At 34.9% G+C, this 19,948-nt stretch overlaps 1 protein-coding gene across 1 annotated transcript in view; it reads right to left on the reverse strand.

The window, feature by feature from the left end:
* Nucleotides 1-3,703: 3,703 nt before the first annotated feature.
* CEP44 (centrosomal protein 44kDa) overlaps nt 3,704-19,948 on the reverse strand; it is a 55,068-nt gene continuing 38,823 nt past the window's right edge. The window contains exon 10 of the mRNA XM_011959797.1: nt 3,704-4,506. Coding sequence (XP_011815187.1) covers nt 4,393-4,506 — 114 coding nt within the window. The 3' untranslated portion in view covers nt 3,704-4,392. The remainder of the gene's footprint in view (nt 4,507-19,948) is intronic.

A 19,948-nucleotide genomic window follows, 5' to 3' on the forward strand; every position in this document is an offset into this window, starting at 1 on the left:
CGTAACTCTCCAAAATACACAGTACAGGAACCACTAAAGGGCATGGCAATGAATAAAAGAAGAAAAAAGAAGAATTCTACTTCAGCTCATTTTTTTTTCTTAATCAAAAAGAAAAGTAGAAGTCCAAGATGAAAAAAAAAGAAAAAATGCTCACTAGGACCAAGGTATAGGGAAAGGAAATTTGAGGTAAGAAGCAGCTAACCATATTTCCAATTTTAAAAGCCTGGGTCCTAGAAGTATTTCATGTCAATGCCCCAGACTCACAGATTTAGGGAATATGGAGATATTAAAAACTAACTTACTGAGCATGAATAAGACTTGACTTAAATGTGCGGTTAAATAATCGAGGGAAAAACCATAGTCATCTGGGATCCAAACTGAAAACCAACACCTATAAGGCAATCCTGATGATTCCAGAGCCATTGATGTCAGTAAATAAAACTGCCCCTGGACTAAATAGACTCAGCATTGGTTAAAATGATGGGAAGGGAACTGAATGTAGGAAAGGATATTTGATAACTCATTTCGTTTATTTGGTTTCCATTGCCTGACCCAAAAGCTACTCTCAGTCTCCACATTTAGCTTCCAATGCTAGAGACCATTCCGAAGAGATGAGTTAGTAAGTGAGTTAGTAAGTCATTAGGTGGAGTCTCGAATCTGACATCCTTCCTTGTCCAAGAGACTTGATGAACTCCTGAGACTCATGGAGAGTCTACAAGATTCTGGTCTTAGACCCATTAGATTTTGCAGAGATTATTTAGCAATTTGCAGTTTGCACATTCAAAGTTATTAGTACTATTTTAAAGAGAATTTACAATGAGAAATTGGTATGGTTCCTTAGCATTAAGGGGAAGAAGAGGTCGAGGGTTAACATTGATATTTGAAACACGATGCTGAATTATGCAGTGTAATGGCCTCAAACTGCATGGATTCGAATTCAGTTCCTTTATTTTTTAACTGTGTGATCTTTGGCAAGTCATGACACATCTCCTAGAATCAGAAACAAATGTGAAAATACTCACAATGACACTCCTCTCGAAAAGTGGAGTCTTTTTCCCCATACTTTGAACCTGGTAGGAGTCATGACTTGCTTTGACCAACAGAATGCATCAAAAATGAGGTTATGCTAGTGCCATGCCTGGGCCTCAAGAGGTCTTGCAGTTTCCATTTGAGAGCTTTTGGAACTGTGAGACTACCACACGAACAAGCCAGGGCTAGTAGGCCAGAGAATGAGAAACTGTGTGGGGAGAGGCCCTGCTGGAGTAGGACCTAGCTAAGGATTTTATAGACCAGTCAGGCCCCACTTGGCTCAGCAGCTGATCACACGTTCATAGAGCTCAGCCAAGATCACCTATTCCTGGCTAACTAGGACCAAGAACAAGCCAGCTAAGCCCCACCCAAGCCATCAACCCAGAGAATCTTGAGTTAAATGATGGGTTGATATTTTCAGCCACAATTTTAGAGGTAGTGCATTAATCACAAAAGAGCATTGACAGGTATCTCATCCATAAAATGAGATAACAAAAGTACCTACCTAATCGGAATGTTGGGAGATTCCAATGAGATAATATATGTAAACCACTTTGTGACTGGCCAGAGTAATTAAAGTACTCAAACATGTTAGCAATGACTATTATTATTTATTATTGATAAAGATGACCTTGTGAAAGGACTTTTTTCAAAAGTATGACAGGTTACATAGCTAACATGTTATCTGGTAGGCTATAAAATTTCCACTCTGAGAAAATATTTACATCATGAGCTACAGTGCTGCTTGCTCGCCTACTACACTGTCTCAAAATCACTCTTTCTGGCAGGGAAGCTGGAGGTGCTCCTCTAGATGACTGCTGTTAAATGTAAACATATTACCCAAGAAGAGAGGAGGAAACCTTATCGTTCTTCTCCCTACTAATCCATCAGCTTACATTCTTCTATCAGATAAGCTTTTTGTCTTGTGTGGCATCAAGTTGGACCAAACAGATGTAAGGAAGGGAGGAAGGAGAGCATGAGAACAGTGTCATTAAAAAGACAGAGATAACAGGAGGACCACATAGAGCTTGAGGAGAATATTTTGTTCATTTTTGTTTCACCATTAGATAGGACTCTTAGCCACATTCCATTAAATATTACTATGAACAAAAATGCTCATTTACATATAAGATTTAGAATTTTATTCCAGTGAATCTTCTCATTATGCTCCCAAACCCTAAAATTTGAAGGACATATTCTTAAAAATGTATTATTAAAAAATACATCCCTAAAACTATAAATGCTGACCAAACACTACCCTTTTTAATCTTCCCTTTATTTTTTGCACAATTTTCTAATTTTTTTACAAGGCTTTTCCAGCAATGCATTAACTTTTACACTAACAAGTATTAATGTAGTTCCTGTCTTTCCCCGAAAGGACTATAAAACTGCAAGGCTTTTAGGATTTAAGGCTGGGACAGAAATATTCAACCCAGGTGTTTCTAAATCACCTTCCACAATCTCAAACGATGCTATACTTGAAGAGCTCTGGCAAAATGTCTTAAATTGTATTCTGTGTTTGTACCAAGTTATGTTATATCCAGAATAAATGCATAAAATAAAGCAAAACCTGCTGACATATTTATTTTCAGAATAGTTCTGTCATATGAACTTTATAATCATATTTGAAAATCCAGCTGTGGAAAGGTATGCATACTAGATAAATGACTATTGGGCCTTTGCCAGACCACAAAATTGAATCATATAAAGAAAAATTCTAAACCAATGTTAGAGCAATTCATCCTTTTATGCTCTCTAATTAACCACCTAATTTCTGTCAATATCAATATAACAATCCTTTTTATGCCTATTAAAAATTACAAAAAGTTGACAATATTTTTCTGAAAATGCCCACTAAAAGTGATTTCTGGCTTTTAAAATTCTTCTCTTATCTAAAATGTTTCTATAAATATAAATGTCCTATGTGCCCAACGTAATCAGATTTCCATTTTCAGTAAATTCCAAAGAACTCTTAAAATGTGGGCTCAACATCCTGGTGGATTGTTTCTATTAGAAAACGTGTTAGTTAGAAAGGAATGTCTCCATGTTTTCTAGCCCTCAAATCCAGGAAGGTTAACAGCCTAAGTTAACCTTTAAGCCTAAGCATCATATCCCCCCAACTAGGAACGAACTTGTGTTTATTACCCCCAAAATACACTGCTTGAGCCAGAGTTTATGGATATGCTCAACTTGAATAATTTTTTCTTTAGCCTAAGGCACACTTTGAGTCTAGCCCCATGTACTGAGCAAGTATCTGAACCAGGTCAGTAAGTGGTTGTGGTTAATGCATGCTATGCCTGAGATCTCTGGCAGTTCAGATGTGAAGCCCATAAAACATCTGCCACTTTAAGACATGGAACATTTGGGAAGACATTTTCCACTTTAAATATGTTCATACAAATTAAAGTGAATTTTACGTGATGGAAATTATATGAAAAAAATTATATGTTGTCAATTTTAAGGAGTCAATAAATGCAACAAATAAAGCCAAGGCCTATTACATATGGCCTATAGAAATGTGTTTTATAAAATGTAGTTGATACAATTAATAGAATGAGTCTAGAATGCTGTCAGTGTTGCATGGTCGGAGGATGAGCAAATGCTATCCCCATTATTTTCCCTTCTTTCCATTGTCACTGCATATGTAATCAACAGAGAAACAGAGGTCTTAGGTATGAGAGACTTAATTTATTTTTCTTCATATTGCTCTAGCTAATATGGAACACTGTACATTTAGCCTACTGTACCAACTGTACAAAAGATGGCCTTTGCCTTGCCCAGCTGTTTCCCCGCTACTTTCACTGTTGGGCTATATATTAACCTCCACTTCCCTCAGCCACTGTTGGACTCTTTCGCCATTCTGGATTTGTAACAGTTTACCTATGTGTGGTCTTAATAGGCATTGGGAAGAAAGGAAGAATGGTCTACCTCAGCACTTCTGTAATCTTTGACTTTCTCTCTACTGATCTCATACTAACTTTATACATTTTCTAGAGCTGATAAAAATATTTAAGTTAATGAAGGAGAGCTTCTGTTTTAAAAAGCATGTGTTTTCTCACTTTCCACAGCCCCCATTTACAATAATAAAGAAATATGAAAACTATAAACTCACATGAAAAATATGAGTGAGGGGCTATCAGCAGACATTTTGAGAAATTTCTGGAAAATAGAAATTAGACGAACAATTAAGTGTTACCCATGTAGCAGGAAGGAAAAAGTCATCGGTTTGGATGTACCCACTAAAAGAGCTGGAGCTGAGGAGGAAGCTGGTTTCCAGGCAGAATTCTGGACTTCGTGGATGAGCTTCACTGAAACATCAGAGTACAGCAGGAAAAGGTAAGCACAGGATCCAAGAAACAGAGATTACATGCAGGAGAGAGGCCAAGCAAAGTGCTGTGATGAAAGGTATGAAGTATGTCCATGGAGCGGCCAGCTGAGACTAGAACAAAAGGATGGAGCACTCCATGCAGGAAAATTCTAGAAAGGAAACACAAAATTATACATTAAAATACGATCTAAATACATTGGCAGAAAGGGTAGATAGGAATTAGAGCAGTGTCCGAGTGCTATTAATATTTCCTCCTCTTCCATAATAGGTACTCTGAAAATAATGCCTAAAGAAGACCAAGCAAACAAAGAGAAATGACAATCATATTATTTAGAAATATGTTGTTAGATACCAGAACAAACAGCTAAATGTTCAGAGATTTTTTTTTCCTCAATGGTGAGGAATTATGGCAATAAGAAATCTATGCAATTGTCTTACTTTAATTTAAAATTGTAATAAATGTAATTATGAGATAACATAATTTATGTACTAATTAAAAATAAAAATACTCCACTGTGATGAGCATACACTTAAACAACAATTCCTATAGAAAAGTATACCTTTTATGGATGTAAAGCCATCAATAAATACCAACTGCCTTAACCACTGCATATCCTGAAAGCACATCCTGAGAAAGTAATAATACATATCATCAAAGATTTACATGTACATATGTTTACCATGGTACTTTTTATATTAAGGAACTTTATAAACCAGCAAAATATGCAATAGGAAAATGATTTAAAAGATTATGGTAAATATTTTTAGTAGATTAATGAAGAGGTTGAGAATGAATTCTGAGGACCCCTGACTATTAGACTATTGAGTTGCCTCTAGTTCCCTTGATCAAAGAGAAACAGTCTTTCATGTGCATACTTGGCATAATCCCTGGAGAGAAGTATATTAAGAAAATGTTTTGAAATGTTTCTTTTTAATTAAAAAAAACACATGTTATAATAAAAAAGATTATGGTGTTATGCCTGGCACATTGAAGATTAAATGTTTGTTGAACTAGGAAAGAATATTTTGTGGTTATTAAAATCCATATTTTGCATTTGAAAATATATTTAATGATATGGAAAATATTCATGATTTCCACGAAAGAATAAAAATTACATGTACCACATAATTTTTTTTTTTTTTTGAGATGAAGTCTTGCTCTGTTGCCTAGGCTGGAGTGTAGTGGCATGATCTCGACTCACTGCAACCTCCATCGCTCAGGTTCAAGCAATCCTCCTGCCTCAGCCCCGCTAGTAGCTGGGATTACAGGCATGCACCACCACGCCTGGCTAATTTTTGTATTTTTAGTAGAGACAGGGTTTTGCCATGTTGGCCAGGCTGGTCTTGAACTCCTGACCTCAGGTGGTCCACCCACTTCGGCCTCCCAAAGTGCTGGGATTACAGGCCTGAGCCACTGCACCCAGCCAATCGTCATTTTTAATAAACACAAAATCTACATAAATAAACATATAGATAGAAAAAATAAGATACATCAAAATATTAACAAAGTTTATTTCTGGGTACAACTCAATCTTTGACTTTTAAAGAAAATTTTAATGACAATAAAATGAATGTGTGTTACTTTGACAATTAAAAAATGAACATGTGTTACAACATATTCTGAACAAAAAACATTAAAAATATTGTATTTTCTTATACAATCATTTTAATAAGAAGTATGAAAGTTGAAACTGTAGTAAGTTTTCCTATCTAAAATATTTTGGTTTACATATTCTTTTTGACCTAAGGGTAGAGGATGTTATTTGTAACTCATCCAAACTCATCTTTAAAAATTTGAGAAGACAGTTCAGTAGTCTATTTTTACCATAAATCTATCTTGAGAAAGAATGATGATAGCCTGAAGGTTAACATATATTCATTAATTTTTTTTTTACTAAATTAGAGAACAACATAATCCAAACAGTCTTATCCTTTCTCTAAACCTAAAAAAAAAGTTATGAAGTACCTTTTGAACTTTTCCCCTTTGGTTTCTCAAAGCATAACATTTTTAGTTCCCATGAGTAAAGTACATTCTTAAAGCTATAAAGTGTGAGAACATTATCCTGGAAGCAAGATAATGCTAAAGTACCAAATATATTTCAACACTGACAACTTTATAACTTTTATAACTTTGAAGGCATATCAAAACAATTTAAAAACATGTTTCCTTAACATTTACAATGTAAAATCAGCTAAAACTGTACTAAGAGGGAAAGGGCTAACAACTTTTCTAAAAATTATTATAATTAACTCTTATTAAAATGAGTGTGTGTGTGTGTGTGTGTGTCTGAGTGTGTCTGTGTGTGTGCCTGTGTTTGAGCAAAGGGCTTTTCCATGATACTTTCCTATTCATCTTGAATAACCTTCCTAATATAATGGAAAAGTATAGGGCCAGCCTGGTGGCTCATGCCTGTAATCTCAACACTTTCAGAGGATGAAGCAGGAAGACTGCTTGAGGCCAAGAGTCTGAGACTAGCCTGGGCAACATAGTGAGATCCCCACTCTGAAAAAATACCAATAAAAAAAAAATACAGGTGCAGTGGCACACATCTGTAGTTCTGGCTACTCACGTGGCTGCCATGAGAGGATTGCTTGAGCCAAGGAGTTCTAGGTTGCAATGAGCTATGATTGTGTCACTGTACTCCCGCCTGCGTGACAGAGAGAGACTCTGTCTTAAAAGCAAAAAAAAAAAAAAAAGGAAAAGTATCATTGCCATTTCTCTTGTACACAGTAATCTTAAATGCTAATGGTTTATCATAAGTTTTTCTATGTAACTTCAGAATAGAAACCTATTTTAATTTATATTGTTAAAGGATGATTTAGGCTTGAAAAGTTAAACATAACTGATACCTTCTATGCAGAATTTAATTAGCCTGAGTTGTAAATTAACAATATCTTTTATATATGTCAAAGTATTGTGGTTAAAAAATCATATTTATTGAGATTCTTTGCCAGGAGGAAAACAAATGAAAGAAATAAGTTTGAGTTGCTCCTAAAAATTACAGACAATTTTCTGGATACACCGTAAGACTGTAATAACAACGCCTCATGCAACTGAAAAGTCCATAGGTAGGCCTGGCTTTGACTGAAGCTTCCTCCAGCATTTCAAACACTGTCTTACAATTATACTGTTCGAAATATTGGCTTCCTCTTGGGTTTCTATGAGGCAGCTTTTCATTCAGGTACAAATCACTGTATCAATTCCAGTCTCTTCTGAGAGTTACTGTGGAAATGGAAAAAAAAATCTCTTTCTTAGAAAAACTAGCAAAACTTTCTTATCTATATTGAGTTATCTTCTGGACCACTGCCAACATTCTAGGTAACCGTCATTTACTCAAAACAAAAATACCCTCTTCCTCTCTTTACCTTATCTAACCAGTCAGCCCTTTGGGATTGGAATGGCTGCATGGCCACAACTTAGCTGTTTTCTCCTTTTCCTACTGGTTCTGGAATGTCTACAGTTCCCCCTTGGTCATCAGATTAATGAGCCAATCGATCCCCTTTCATGCTTAAGCCAGTTTAAGTCAAGCTTTCTGACACCTATTTGGGACAACTTCTGGGAAAAGGCCATCTTTTAGTTAGTAGTTGAAGTATTTAATTTTAATATGAAATTTATTTTTTCTCTTATGGTTTGTGCATTTTGTGTTTTTTAAAAACTATTTTCCCATCCAAAGTTATAAAGATAAATCTCCTTTACCAGTGTTTTTCCAACTTAATATTCATATAATCACCTGAAAAGTTTTTAAAATGCAGATTTAGCTTGTGGATGGTATTGATATTACTGTTTACAGTCCTCACTTTCATTTTTTTCACATTTTCTTCTTTAATCTACCTGAAAATGATTGTGAATGGTATGAAACAAGACTAAATTCATCACACACACACCCCCACATAAATAGCCGGGCATTCCTAGAACTCTTTACTGAATAATCCATCCATTCCGCATTATAGTCAGTAACGTAGTATTTGTCATACATTATATTTATGTAGAGTCTGTTTGAGGCTTCTCTACTCTTCAATTAGCCTATTTGTCTGCCTTACACTACAAAAATTGCTATAAAAATTTTAATTATTGTTATAATTGCTACAATTTAGAAATAATTTTAAATATAAGACAAATCCCCCACCCTGTTTTTCTTCCTCAAAGTTGTCTTAGCTACCTTTTGTATTTTTCTCTTTTTTAATATGTATAATCTTAAGACTCTGGGGGAAAAAAAACTGTCAAGACTCTGAGTTTACTTGAATTAAAAGTATAATCTGGGTGAGAATTAATCTGTAACGAGTTTTCCTAACACGAAGATGGTATGTCTATCCATTTATTTAGGTTTCTTTAATGTTTTGTTTTTAATTTATATGTTTCATAATTTTCTACATAAAGTTCATGCACATATTTTATTACATTTGTTTTTAGGTACCATTTATTATCTGTTCTCTCTCTCTCTATATATATATATATGTATATATACAAACACAAATTCACACATACTACTGATATATATGTAGATATATCTACATATATGTATGTAAATCTCCACTTAGGGCTCCTATCTAGAAGTAAAATTGGTTTTTATATATTGATCTCATATCTAAAAATGTGCCAAATTCTATGAATTCTAAAAAGCTGTCTGTAGTTCATTTTGCTTTTTCTACATAGCTCTTCTAATTGCTGAAAATCAGTGGTAATGAGAAATCTCAAATGTAGCAAAGCAGACAAAGTAAAAGACAGATTCCATAAAGAAACAAAGATAAAGATAACAGTAGATTTCTCATGAGAAACAATGCAAACCAAAAGACCATGGAGGGGCATCTTTAAATTACTGAAAATAATGAAAAACAACAAACAAAAAAAAACCCAAAAATCCCTATTCACCTAAAATTGAATCCTTCATTTGAAAATGAAGGTAAAATAAAGACTTTTCCAGAAATCATCACCAGCAACTGGCATTACAAGAAAAGTTAAAGGAAACCCTTCAGGCAGAAGGAAAGTTATATCAAGAAATGTGGATCTACATGAAAGAATAAATAGCACTGGAAATGGTAAATGGGTTGGCACATATAAAAGACTTTTTAAAAACGATTTAAACCTTTTAAAAAGATGATGGATTGCTTACAGCAAAAGTAATAATAATGTTTTGCAGTTTATAACATATGTAGAAGTCAATGTTTGACAAAAAAGGCTTGGCAGGTGCAGAGAGAAAGAAAAGTATTTTATCGTAAGGCTCTTACGTTATACTTAAAATAAGTAGTACAATATTTGAAGGTAGCCTATACTAAGTTAAATATATATACTGAAAAATAAGTAGCATAATATTTGACAGTAGCTTATAGTAAGTTAAATATATATACTGCAAATCTTGGAGCAAACACACAGACACACACAGACACACACACACACAGAGTACACTTCATAAGCCAAGAAAAATAATAAATATTTAAAAATACCCAGTGAAAAATAATTCAGGAAAACAGGCAAAAAAGCAGCTAAGAACATATGATAAAAACAGAAAACAAAAATAAGAAGGTGGTAGATCTGAACCCAACCATATCAATAATCAAGTTAAATGTAAATAATGTAAACATTCAAGAGATTTTTAGATTGGATACAAAGGCAAGACCAAATTATGTTATGTTCAGGAAACCCACTTTAAATACACACACTCAGATACATTAAAAGTAAAAAGACAGGAAATAAATACTGTAGTAACACTTCCTCAAAGAAAGATGGAATGGCTATGTCAGACAACATAGATATCAGGAGAGAATATTACCAGAGATAAAGAGGGCCAACTCATAGTAATAAGTCTCTTTATAATGAAGAAATAGCAGTCCTAAATGTTTATGCATTTAATAACAGGTTTAAAAATACATGACAGAACTGAAAGAAAAAATAAAATTTTGTTTTTTAGTCTTCATCTACAATTCTAGTCGGAGACTTCAACACCTCTTTTTCTTTTTTATTTTTAGAGACAGGGTCTTGCTCTGTCACTCAGACTGGAGTGCAGTGATATATTCATAGCTCACTGAAGCCACAGCCTCCTGGGCTCAAGTTACCTTCCCACCTCAGCCTCTTGAGTAGTTAAGACCACAGGTGCATACCACCACGCTTGGCTAATTAAAAAAAAAAAAAAATTGTAGAGACAGCGTCTTGCTATATTGACCAGGCTGGTCTTGAACTTCTGGTCTCAAATGATTGTCCCACCTCAGCCTCCCAAAGTGCTGGAACTACAGGCATGAGTGATTGTACATGGCTATACCCCTCTCTCAGTAATGAATAAATTTATAAAAGGATGTTATAAAAATTTAAAACTTCTCCCTAAAAAACATGGTTAAGGAAATGAATGCGAAACCAGAGAGTGAGGGGAAATCTTCGCAAAACTGTTCAACAGAGGCCCTTTACAACCCAATAGGAAGACAAACAACCTAAATATAATAGGGAATAACTTTGAATAGACTCTTTACCAAAGAAGATATACTAATGGCAAATAAATACATTATGCTCAATATTTTAGAGGAATATAAGCTAAAACTACCATGAGAGACCATTACACACTGTTTTAATCACCCCCTATTCACCATATTGGTGAGGGAGGAATTCCCACCTAGGGTTATGGGAAGGCCCAGCACAAAACCCAGCACCAGGCAGATGAAACTGAGAACAGCTTATTAGTCACATGTACTCCCAGCTTGTAGGAGAGGACATTGCATGCTCTATGGGGGTTGAAACTGGGAACAGAGAACAGCTGAGAGATGTGGGAGGCAGACTTTGTAATATGAAGAGGGTGAGACATCCCCTGGTTCCCGTAGGAATATGTGATTGGTTTCTTGGAATAATCTTACAGCTGGCATGGAACTGAAACCCTGATACTCAGGGGTAAGTGGTCCCTCTGTTAAGGAGTGGTGGTTTGGCTAGGGTACCTTATCCATGGAAGGACAGTGAGGAGGGGATCATCTGGTTAGGCCATTTGAGACCCTCTCAGTTTTACCAGATGTCAAGACAGTACATAACACTGTGCCTTAACTTTTGGCCTTACACCACACACATCCACCAGAAGACTGACAAAATCAAGTGTTGGTAAGGATGCAGAGCAACTGAAACTCTCATACATTACTCGCAAGAAAAACAAATGGACCAGTCACTTTGGAAAAGAGTTTGGCAGTTTTTTATAAACTTAAACATAACTTTACTATTTGACCCAGACATCCCACTCCTAGGTTTTTACCCAAGAGAAGTAAAAACATGTGTCTAGAGACACATGTTCCAGTGTTCATAGCAGCTCTCTCCAAACTGGACGTATCACAATGTCCATCAGCTGATGAAATTGCGGTATGTTAGCACACTGAAATATTCATTGGCCATATAAAGGAATGAACTACTACATACAACAACATGGATGAATCTCAGAAGCATTATGCTACATGGAAGAAGCCAGACACAAAAGACTAAATATGGTATGATGATATTAATATAAAACTCTAGCAACAGCAACATTAAAATGATGGAATGCAAATCAGTGATTGCTGAAGAACGAGGTGAAACCCAGGGCTAACCTAATTAGGCCTGTCAAACTTAATTTGCCTTGTTTGTAGTCACTTGCTTCTAGTTGATTTTAAAATCTACATAGCTAAAAGTCATGCAACTAAGCAATATATAACTAAACTTCCACTAGTTTCCTTATACATAACATCTCTGATGTACAGGTCACCATAGTAATGGTTGCTTTTCAGGAAATTAGGATCAGCTCTTGTCCAGTTCAGGCTGACTGACTCCGCTGACCCTCCAATTGACCTGCATCCATGTCCAATGAGTGCCCTTTTGACATCAAAAGGCCAAAAATTCCAGCCTCAGATTGTGCCAGTGACACCATTTTGTGAACATGCATCCTATGAAAATAACTGCACTCGCACAGATCAGCAATTACCTCACTTTTCCTTACCACCAATCACCTTTTTCCATGCCTTGGACTGCCTTGTTCTTTATCCCACAAATATCCCTAATACCCTAACTTCAAGGAGGAGAATTTAAGGGGTGTTCTCCCACCTCCTCACAAGGCTGCCTCATGAATAAAATGTTTTCTCCACTGCAAGACTCATTGTCTCAGTGATTGGCTTACTGCAGGATGGGCAGAACGTGCCTGGTTTGGTATCAGAGGAATGACTGCAAAGAGGAATGTTCTATATCTTAAATATGGTGGTGGTTACATGAATGTATGACTGAAACTGGTGAATTTTATTGTATGTAAATTATAACACAATAAAGCCTGATGAAAAAACATGAGGCGGGGACCTCTCAAGGCCTTAGTTTCTAATATCAACAATCTCTCAGGGCAGCTGCTGCTTTAGGCAAGCATAATACTCTGAGTTTCTGTTTCCTCTTCTTTTGGCCTTTAGGGATTTCTTTTAATTTCCTGTGATATCAGAAATAAATATTTATTATATATTTTTTTGATTTGTTGCAGGAGTTTTTTACATTTTTTAATACTTTGTATGCCATATTGCTGCAAACAGAAATCTCATTTTCTCTAAAAACTTGCTGCCTTTTAGTGCTTTAAATGAGACCTGTGTACTTTTTTGAGTAAATTTTCAAAAATATCATAAAATTTCCTCACCTTTTTATTCGGAAAAATCTCACATTTAGACTCAAAAATATCACTGCTTAAAGTATGGAGAAACTATTTTAAAAGTTACTAACTTGGGCATGAATGCTACATACTATATTCTGCATTTAAATATATTACCAAATACAGAAATGTAGTATAACAATAAATAGTTGACATTAAATTAAAATGAAATTAATTTCAGATATTGAATTTAAAAATCAGTTAACAGTTGTTTGCAAAATTTGAATTCTATGTAATATGGGGGATATGAGGACGTCTTGTTTGTCAAGACATCAAATAAAATGAGAATGTCCTATGTACCAAGCACTGTGCTAAGCATGGAGGATACATCAGTAAACAAAATTCAGTATCTCTTTTCACATAACACTCATAGTGTAGCAGGGAGGACAAACTTAAGCAACAATTGCATATAGAAGGTTTAATAATGCACAAACTGAAATGAGGAAAAATTACAGGGTGCTTTTCATAGCATAAACAGGGAATCTAACCTATTCCAAGGACCTAGGGGACATTATTTGGAGGGAGTTATGTTTAACCTGAAACCCCTATGATGAGTAGAATTATACCAGTCAATGTGGTGCAGAGGATAGGAAATGAAGAGTGGGGAACAATGAACATTTTAAGTGATGGAACAGCATTTGTAAAGTCATGGAAAGCCCAGCACATTCAGAAAGTGAAAAAGTACAGTATATAAAAAGTGAAGGTGGAAGAGAACAGTGAGTTTTAAAAATGGTGCAAAATTGAGAGGATAACTGGAATACTGAAATGCTTTTAAACTTTAAAGATTTTTCTACTTTCTCATGGTAGTGTGTAAACATAAATACATTTTACACATTTTGATGTTTGTTACCGATGTTCATTTAAAAGTCCTCAGCTGTGGTGTTGTTTTAAATGTCCTAGTTTGAATATCAACAGACAAACAATGATCAGAATTTAAAAACACTCATCAGATTCTTACCCAGTAAATCAAAGCTTAAACAGAAGCTGGCAAATCTGAAGGAAGACACCTATTGATTGGGTCAAGTTTATGAACTCCTAGCACTTTCTGTTTTCCTCTCCTCTCACTCTCTTTCACCTAATTCATCTATGGAAACTGCTTTCTAAATATTGTATTTTCTTAAACTTAAGATGCATTTTTTACTCCTTTATTTTAACACTACTCAAATGGGGTTTCCTTGACAAATGATTTTCAGAAAAAGTTTTTAAGACCATATATTACTGAATTTTAAATTAAATGTGAAATATGGATCCCTAATAATTGCTTTCCATATCTTCAGGAAAGTCACCCTATGACATAATACAGAAAAACAAATATGTATGTAGAATATTGCCTGTTGTACTTTGGGTAACATAATTAAAAGTAAAAAAACTAGGAAAATTTTCCGCATAAACACAGATATTTCAAAGATGGAGGCTAATGGTATGAATTGTGCATGCTTAGTAAAGAATCATTATTAATGAGGACCAAAAAAGTTATTTGTACAAAGCTTACACCTAATTTTGAAGAGAGGATGTTTTAATTCTTATTTATATATTATTTGACTGAGGAACAAAACCATTTAACTAAATGCACTCAAAACCCTAAAACGCTAACCAAAGGTGCTAAGGAGTCCAAGATACTAAATGTGAATTACAAAAAGCTGTATATATTTAGATGAAAGCAATTCCAGAGAATCTGAATTTGAAGGCTTAGATTCAAATGTTAGTTATGATAATAAAACAAGAAGTATGTGAATGTAAACTAATATTTCTTCAACTTAAGGTACCTATGGATTTCTTTGAGTTCTTTGTATAATGCAGAATCTAATGTAGTAAGTAGGTCAAGAGCAGGGCTTGAGATTTGGCACTTCTAACAAGATTCCAGACAGAACCAATTAGGCAAAATATCAGATTAAACACTAGTGTAGTATCTTTCTGCTGTCTCTCAGTCCAGATACTAGATTGAAGATAGTCCTTAAACTGGAAGTACTACATTCGCTCCAAATCCCATTATTTCCCTCCATCTCCACTGTCATCATAATTCAAGTCACTCTTACTATGTTTCTTCAGTTACTGTAATAGCCTCCCACTGATTTCTCTGCCTCTAGTTTTGCCCCGTTACCCATTCTCCATATTAAAGCAGTAAAATAAATCCTTCAAAAACTCAGACCTGGTTATCATATTCTGCTGCTTAAATGGTTCAGTAAAATAAGATACAAGCTGTACCTTGGGCCTGTGTCACCTGACCTCCCCCGGACTCCCACATACACACACACTGCACATTCAGTATGCTAGCCCTAGTGAATTTCTTTCAAATGCTCTTCAAGTCTTTGTTTATGCTAGTCCTTTTGCATAAAGCATCTTCCCTGGCTATATTCTGTTCACTCTTTAGGGGTTAAGATAAACATCACTTCCTTCCATGCTGATCAGTTTGATGCCTAGCCTTATCACAGTACTACACATTGCTATAGTGTATTTAACTGTCTTTGCTGCTTAGCTGTTAGCTCAGGAAGAACAGGGACCATGTCTATGTTGTTAGCTCTGCCTATATCCAGTGGCTGGCACACTAACTGGCACTAGTAGACACTTCAATCAACTTTCATTCTAAATGTATTCATTAATCTATCAACGAGGTATTCATCTTTGGCTGACTCTTTTCTAGAATTCATGATTACATCTTTCTTCAGTCAATACATTTTTTCCATAGAAAGAATACAGTATGATTGACCAGGCCCTGGCTTTACCTTGATAAAACCTTGCTTATCTGGAACTTTGCTTATCTGAAAACCTTGATTATAGTGAAACAAACATTAGAAAAAAAGACTGAAAGCTGGAAGACTAATGAGAATTAAAGTCACAGGAATAAATAATAGCTATAAAAAGTGGGTATAAAAATCAGAAGTATAAAAAGGCACTAAAGCAGCAAAGAGACAGTAGTAGATAATTTGGCCTCTACAGTAGAAAAAGCTTTTCCAAGGAAGGTATTGGGTCTTTTTGAGGATAAGTAGAAACTTGCAGATGAAAGGAAAAGTCATTCTAGACAAAAGAAAGTGTTTGAAAACACTTTAAGAGAGTTCTGTGTATTTATATTCTCTATAGAATTGTAGATGGTGCTAGAAACAAAGACTTCAAGGAAAAAGGCCTTTGCTGTCCAGCATAAAAAAATGGGCTCTACTCATTAGTAATAGGAGAAACACAAACATACATTTTTAGCAGCAACATGGCATAATCAATTTAAAAAAATACACTTTTCATAGTGGTGTGGATACACTCAAGGAGGCAAGATCAGTGAATAGTGCAAGCAAAGAATGAGAAACCTTGAATACAGTGGTAATGGGAAAGGAGATAGATGTATGAAATACTATAAAGGATAGTACAGTATAAATAACAGGACTTAGGCAGGGGATGGACTAGTAGTAGTAGTAGCAGTAGTAGTAGTAGTAGTAGTAGTAATCTTTGAGAGTCTACGTACTGTTTTTCATAGTGAAGTGTGGCAGAATATGCCACCACAAAATATGCCATTTTGGCATAAGATTATTTTGAGCTAAAGGCACTTGAAAATCAGCAGATGCAAAAGAGACACTGCCCTCCCTGCACCAGGAAAAAAGAAATATCACTGAAGGTAGAAAACTTCCATGTGAAAGATGTCCTCCCTGTACAAGGAGAGAAGAAACATTCTTGCTACCAGAGATGAGTGGAGGTGGAGAAAAACCTGTACAAATGGTCCTTGTTAAAATAACTTGCCTTCCTTTAGCCTCTTCATACATTTTACTTTTCCACAATTGCTACTTTTCGTTCAACCCACTATACAAGCATTTAGGTTTTGCCACTTCTTTGGATCTTCATTTTCCTATGGGGGCTCCGATGTACATGGGAAAATCCGTTTGTCTCCTGCTAATTTATCTTATGTCAATTCAATTCTCAGGCCTAGCCAGAGACCCTAAGATGGTAAAGTTTTGCCTCCCATACAATAGCAAAGGGCACGCAGACAAAAGTCCTCCACCTTACAAGGACTTATAGAAGGTAATGCTTTCTCATCAAAGTGGGGAATGGGAAAAATGAACAAAAAAAAAAAAAAAAAGTGAGCCAGTCATGAGTCTAAAAATGATCAATCTTTACTATAGTTCAAATTAATAGTTTTACAATTGTAATTACAAATAACTATTCCATAGCTTATTTTAAAACATTTTTTCATAAATATCCTAACAGAGATACAGTCTTCGAAAAGCTCAAAAGTTTCCGAGACAAGATAACAAACACAGAAATACTGTTGATGGGGAGCCTGGAAAGGAGATCTACCTGTGGCAAGCATTACTGGGAAACTGCAAAAGTAAATCTATAGGGATGGCCAAGAGACATACGAAACACGTACAGAATTCTGTTGCATTGTCACAAGTGCCTCTCAGGGTTTCAACAAATGAAGAGCTACATCTCATGATTTAATAAGGTGATTTGCACTCCAAGAACATAACACCTTAAGTGAACTGAAGTTCCAAAACGAAGTAGAACTATTCCAAAATATTCAGCCTTCTCATCACTCTAATCCCTGACTGTTCAACTTTCCCGTGATTCTCTACTTTTCTTACCACCCATCGCCCCAACATAAAATTAAAATAATTTATACATTTGGGATAGTTACTGAATAAGTCCCACGTTTTTAAGTTTTAAATGCTGAGTTTAATATTTTACATTTAAATAATTCAAAAGCAAAATCAAATTAAATTTATACTAGGGATTTAGTGGATTTCACTGAGGAAAAAAAACAAACCATATATATACAGTCCTAATTCCCACAAGTATTAGGAATAAACATGTCATAATAAAATTAATATGAATTTTTGGAAATTTCCTCTTCAAAAATAAATTTGCATGTCCTGAGTGTGCTACTGCTGTCAGTGCTGTACTGACTTTCCAGCTTTCTTCTCTGAGTGGGATAAGAAACCTGCCATTTTCACTAGGAACATTAAAACTCAAGAGACACAACAATTAAAGCTTTAATTTTGTAGTTTAATGTTTCACACTACCTCTACTTCACTTTTATGTCATTCCATTTCAAAGAAAGAAGGCAAACCTGGGGACTGTTAAAAAGTAAAAATCAAAGCTACAATGTTATTTGAGCTCAAAAAGTGCTGTAGTTTATAAAATTGAGAAGGGTTTTTTTTTTATTAATTTTTATGCTTCCCGAAGTGTGTATCAATTATATAGTTATGAGTAATGAATGGCATGAAACAAGGTCCCAACATTTTCAAGTTTTGTTTTTAAAATATGTTACAACATCACATTAAAAACAGTAGAGGAAAACAAGCAACCAGGATAGAACTACTTTTTTCCAACTCAACAGTACTTAGCTTTACCTAGAATTTTCGTATAGTTGATGTTAACTTCTTCTGAAGGCTTTCTGACTAGTATTTTACCTTATGTATTCTTCATAGTATTTCCATATTCCATTCTTTACCTAGACCTATTCAGAGCATAGCACAGACAGGGCAGCACAAGCAACTGACACCTTTGTTGGCAGCACAATTATTTTTCATCCAGTTTATGAGAGAATGAAAAGAATGAAAGTGAAAATTTTACTTAGGGTTAATTATTGTAGCTCCAGGTAATCTCTTCAGAACTCCCCTGCTTCACCTTCTCAAGTTAATCGATAGTGGCTAGTTTGTGACTGGAAACCACTTACCATATTGCCTAAACAAGAAAACTTTTTAAAATAACAATTTGCAGATCTGTCCAATAACTTCAATAAAGTCGAATTTGCTTTATTTTTCCAAAAATTATGTTGTCAAGATAGAGACTCTTTGTAAGTGTAAATGTATGATGTATTATGAATTGATTTTTAGTCCCTGTTAGAGTTGTTAGACAAGTTATTAAAGTTTAAGAAAATCTGAATTCTAAATTTCCACCTGATAACATATATGAAATATTTTATATTTTCAATATATACTTATATTTTGCATACTGTATATAAACTAGGAGATTAGAAATGTTTTAAGTCATTTCACTGTGTGTATATCTGCACTAGATAAAGAAAAAAAGAAAGGCAGAAAGAGACTTTCCTTCTATCTTCCATAAGAAAACTTCAAAAATGTTTCTTTTTAAAATTGAATTTTTCAAAAGGGAAAAAATATCCTCTTTGATGGGAAGTCACTTGTTTTAATAAAAGGTAAAACAGTGCCATGTTAACCACAAGGTGGTGCTATAGTTCCATGCTGGTACTGATATTTTAGGAGTTAATCGATACAGTAGTTTTTTCCATTATAACTATAACCTCTTAATTTTTATAAATGTACTTCTCTCACAATCAAAAAAATTAAAGCTAATATGCTTCATTAATTCTGGAAACACTTACTGAAACTCTGTTAAATTCAAAATTGTATGTTTCGGTAGGCTATCATTTTAAAGTTCTGACGACTAAATATTTATTAGAGTATTAAAAATGTGGCCAAGCATGGTGACTCACCCATGTAATCTTAGCACTTTGGGAGTTCCAGGTGGGCAGGTAGCTTTAGTGCACGAGATCGAGAACAGACTGGGCAACATGGCGAAACCCTGTCTCTACAAAAATACAAACATTAGCCAGGCATGAAGGTACAGGCCTATAGTCCCAGCTACTCAGGAGGCTGAGGCACGAGAATCTGCTTGAACTCGGGAGGCAGGCCGTGCAGTGAGCTGAGATCACGCCACTGCACTCCAGCCTGGGCAACAGAGTGAGACCCTGTTTCAAAAAGGGAAAAAAAAAAAAAGGAACACTAAAAATGTTTTCTTAAAAGTGATTTCTTACGCTGTTTCAAATTCACACACACAAAAAAAATTTAAGTGATTTCTACTCATATAACAATATTTTATATTTGACAGTGTAATACCGAATTATACATATATACCATAAATAGATGAATAAATAAAATATAATCAGATGGTCCATATAATTAAAAAAAAAATACGCTTTTTCCTTCCAAATAATGAAGTCAATTTTCTTGAGGAATTTCCGGGATTA

The sequence above is a fragment of the Colobus angolensis genome, unplaced genomic scaffold, assembly GCF_000951035.1.
Source record: "Colobus angolensis palliatus isolate OR3802 unplaced genomic scaffold, Cang.pa_1.0 Scaffold5, whole genome shotgun sequence".
NCBI lineage: Eukaryota > Metazoa > Chordata > Mammalia > Primates > Cercopithecidae > Colobus > Colobus angolensis.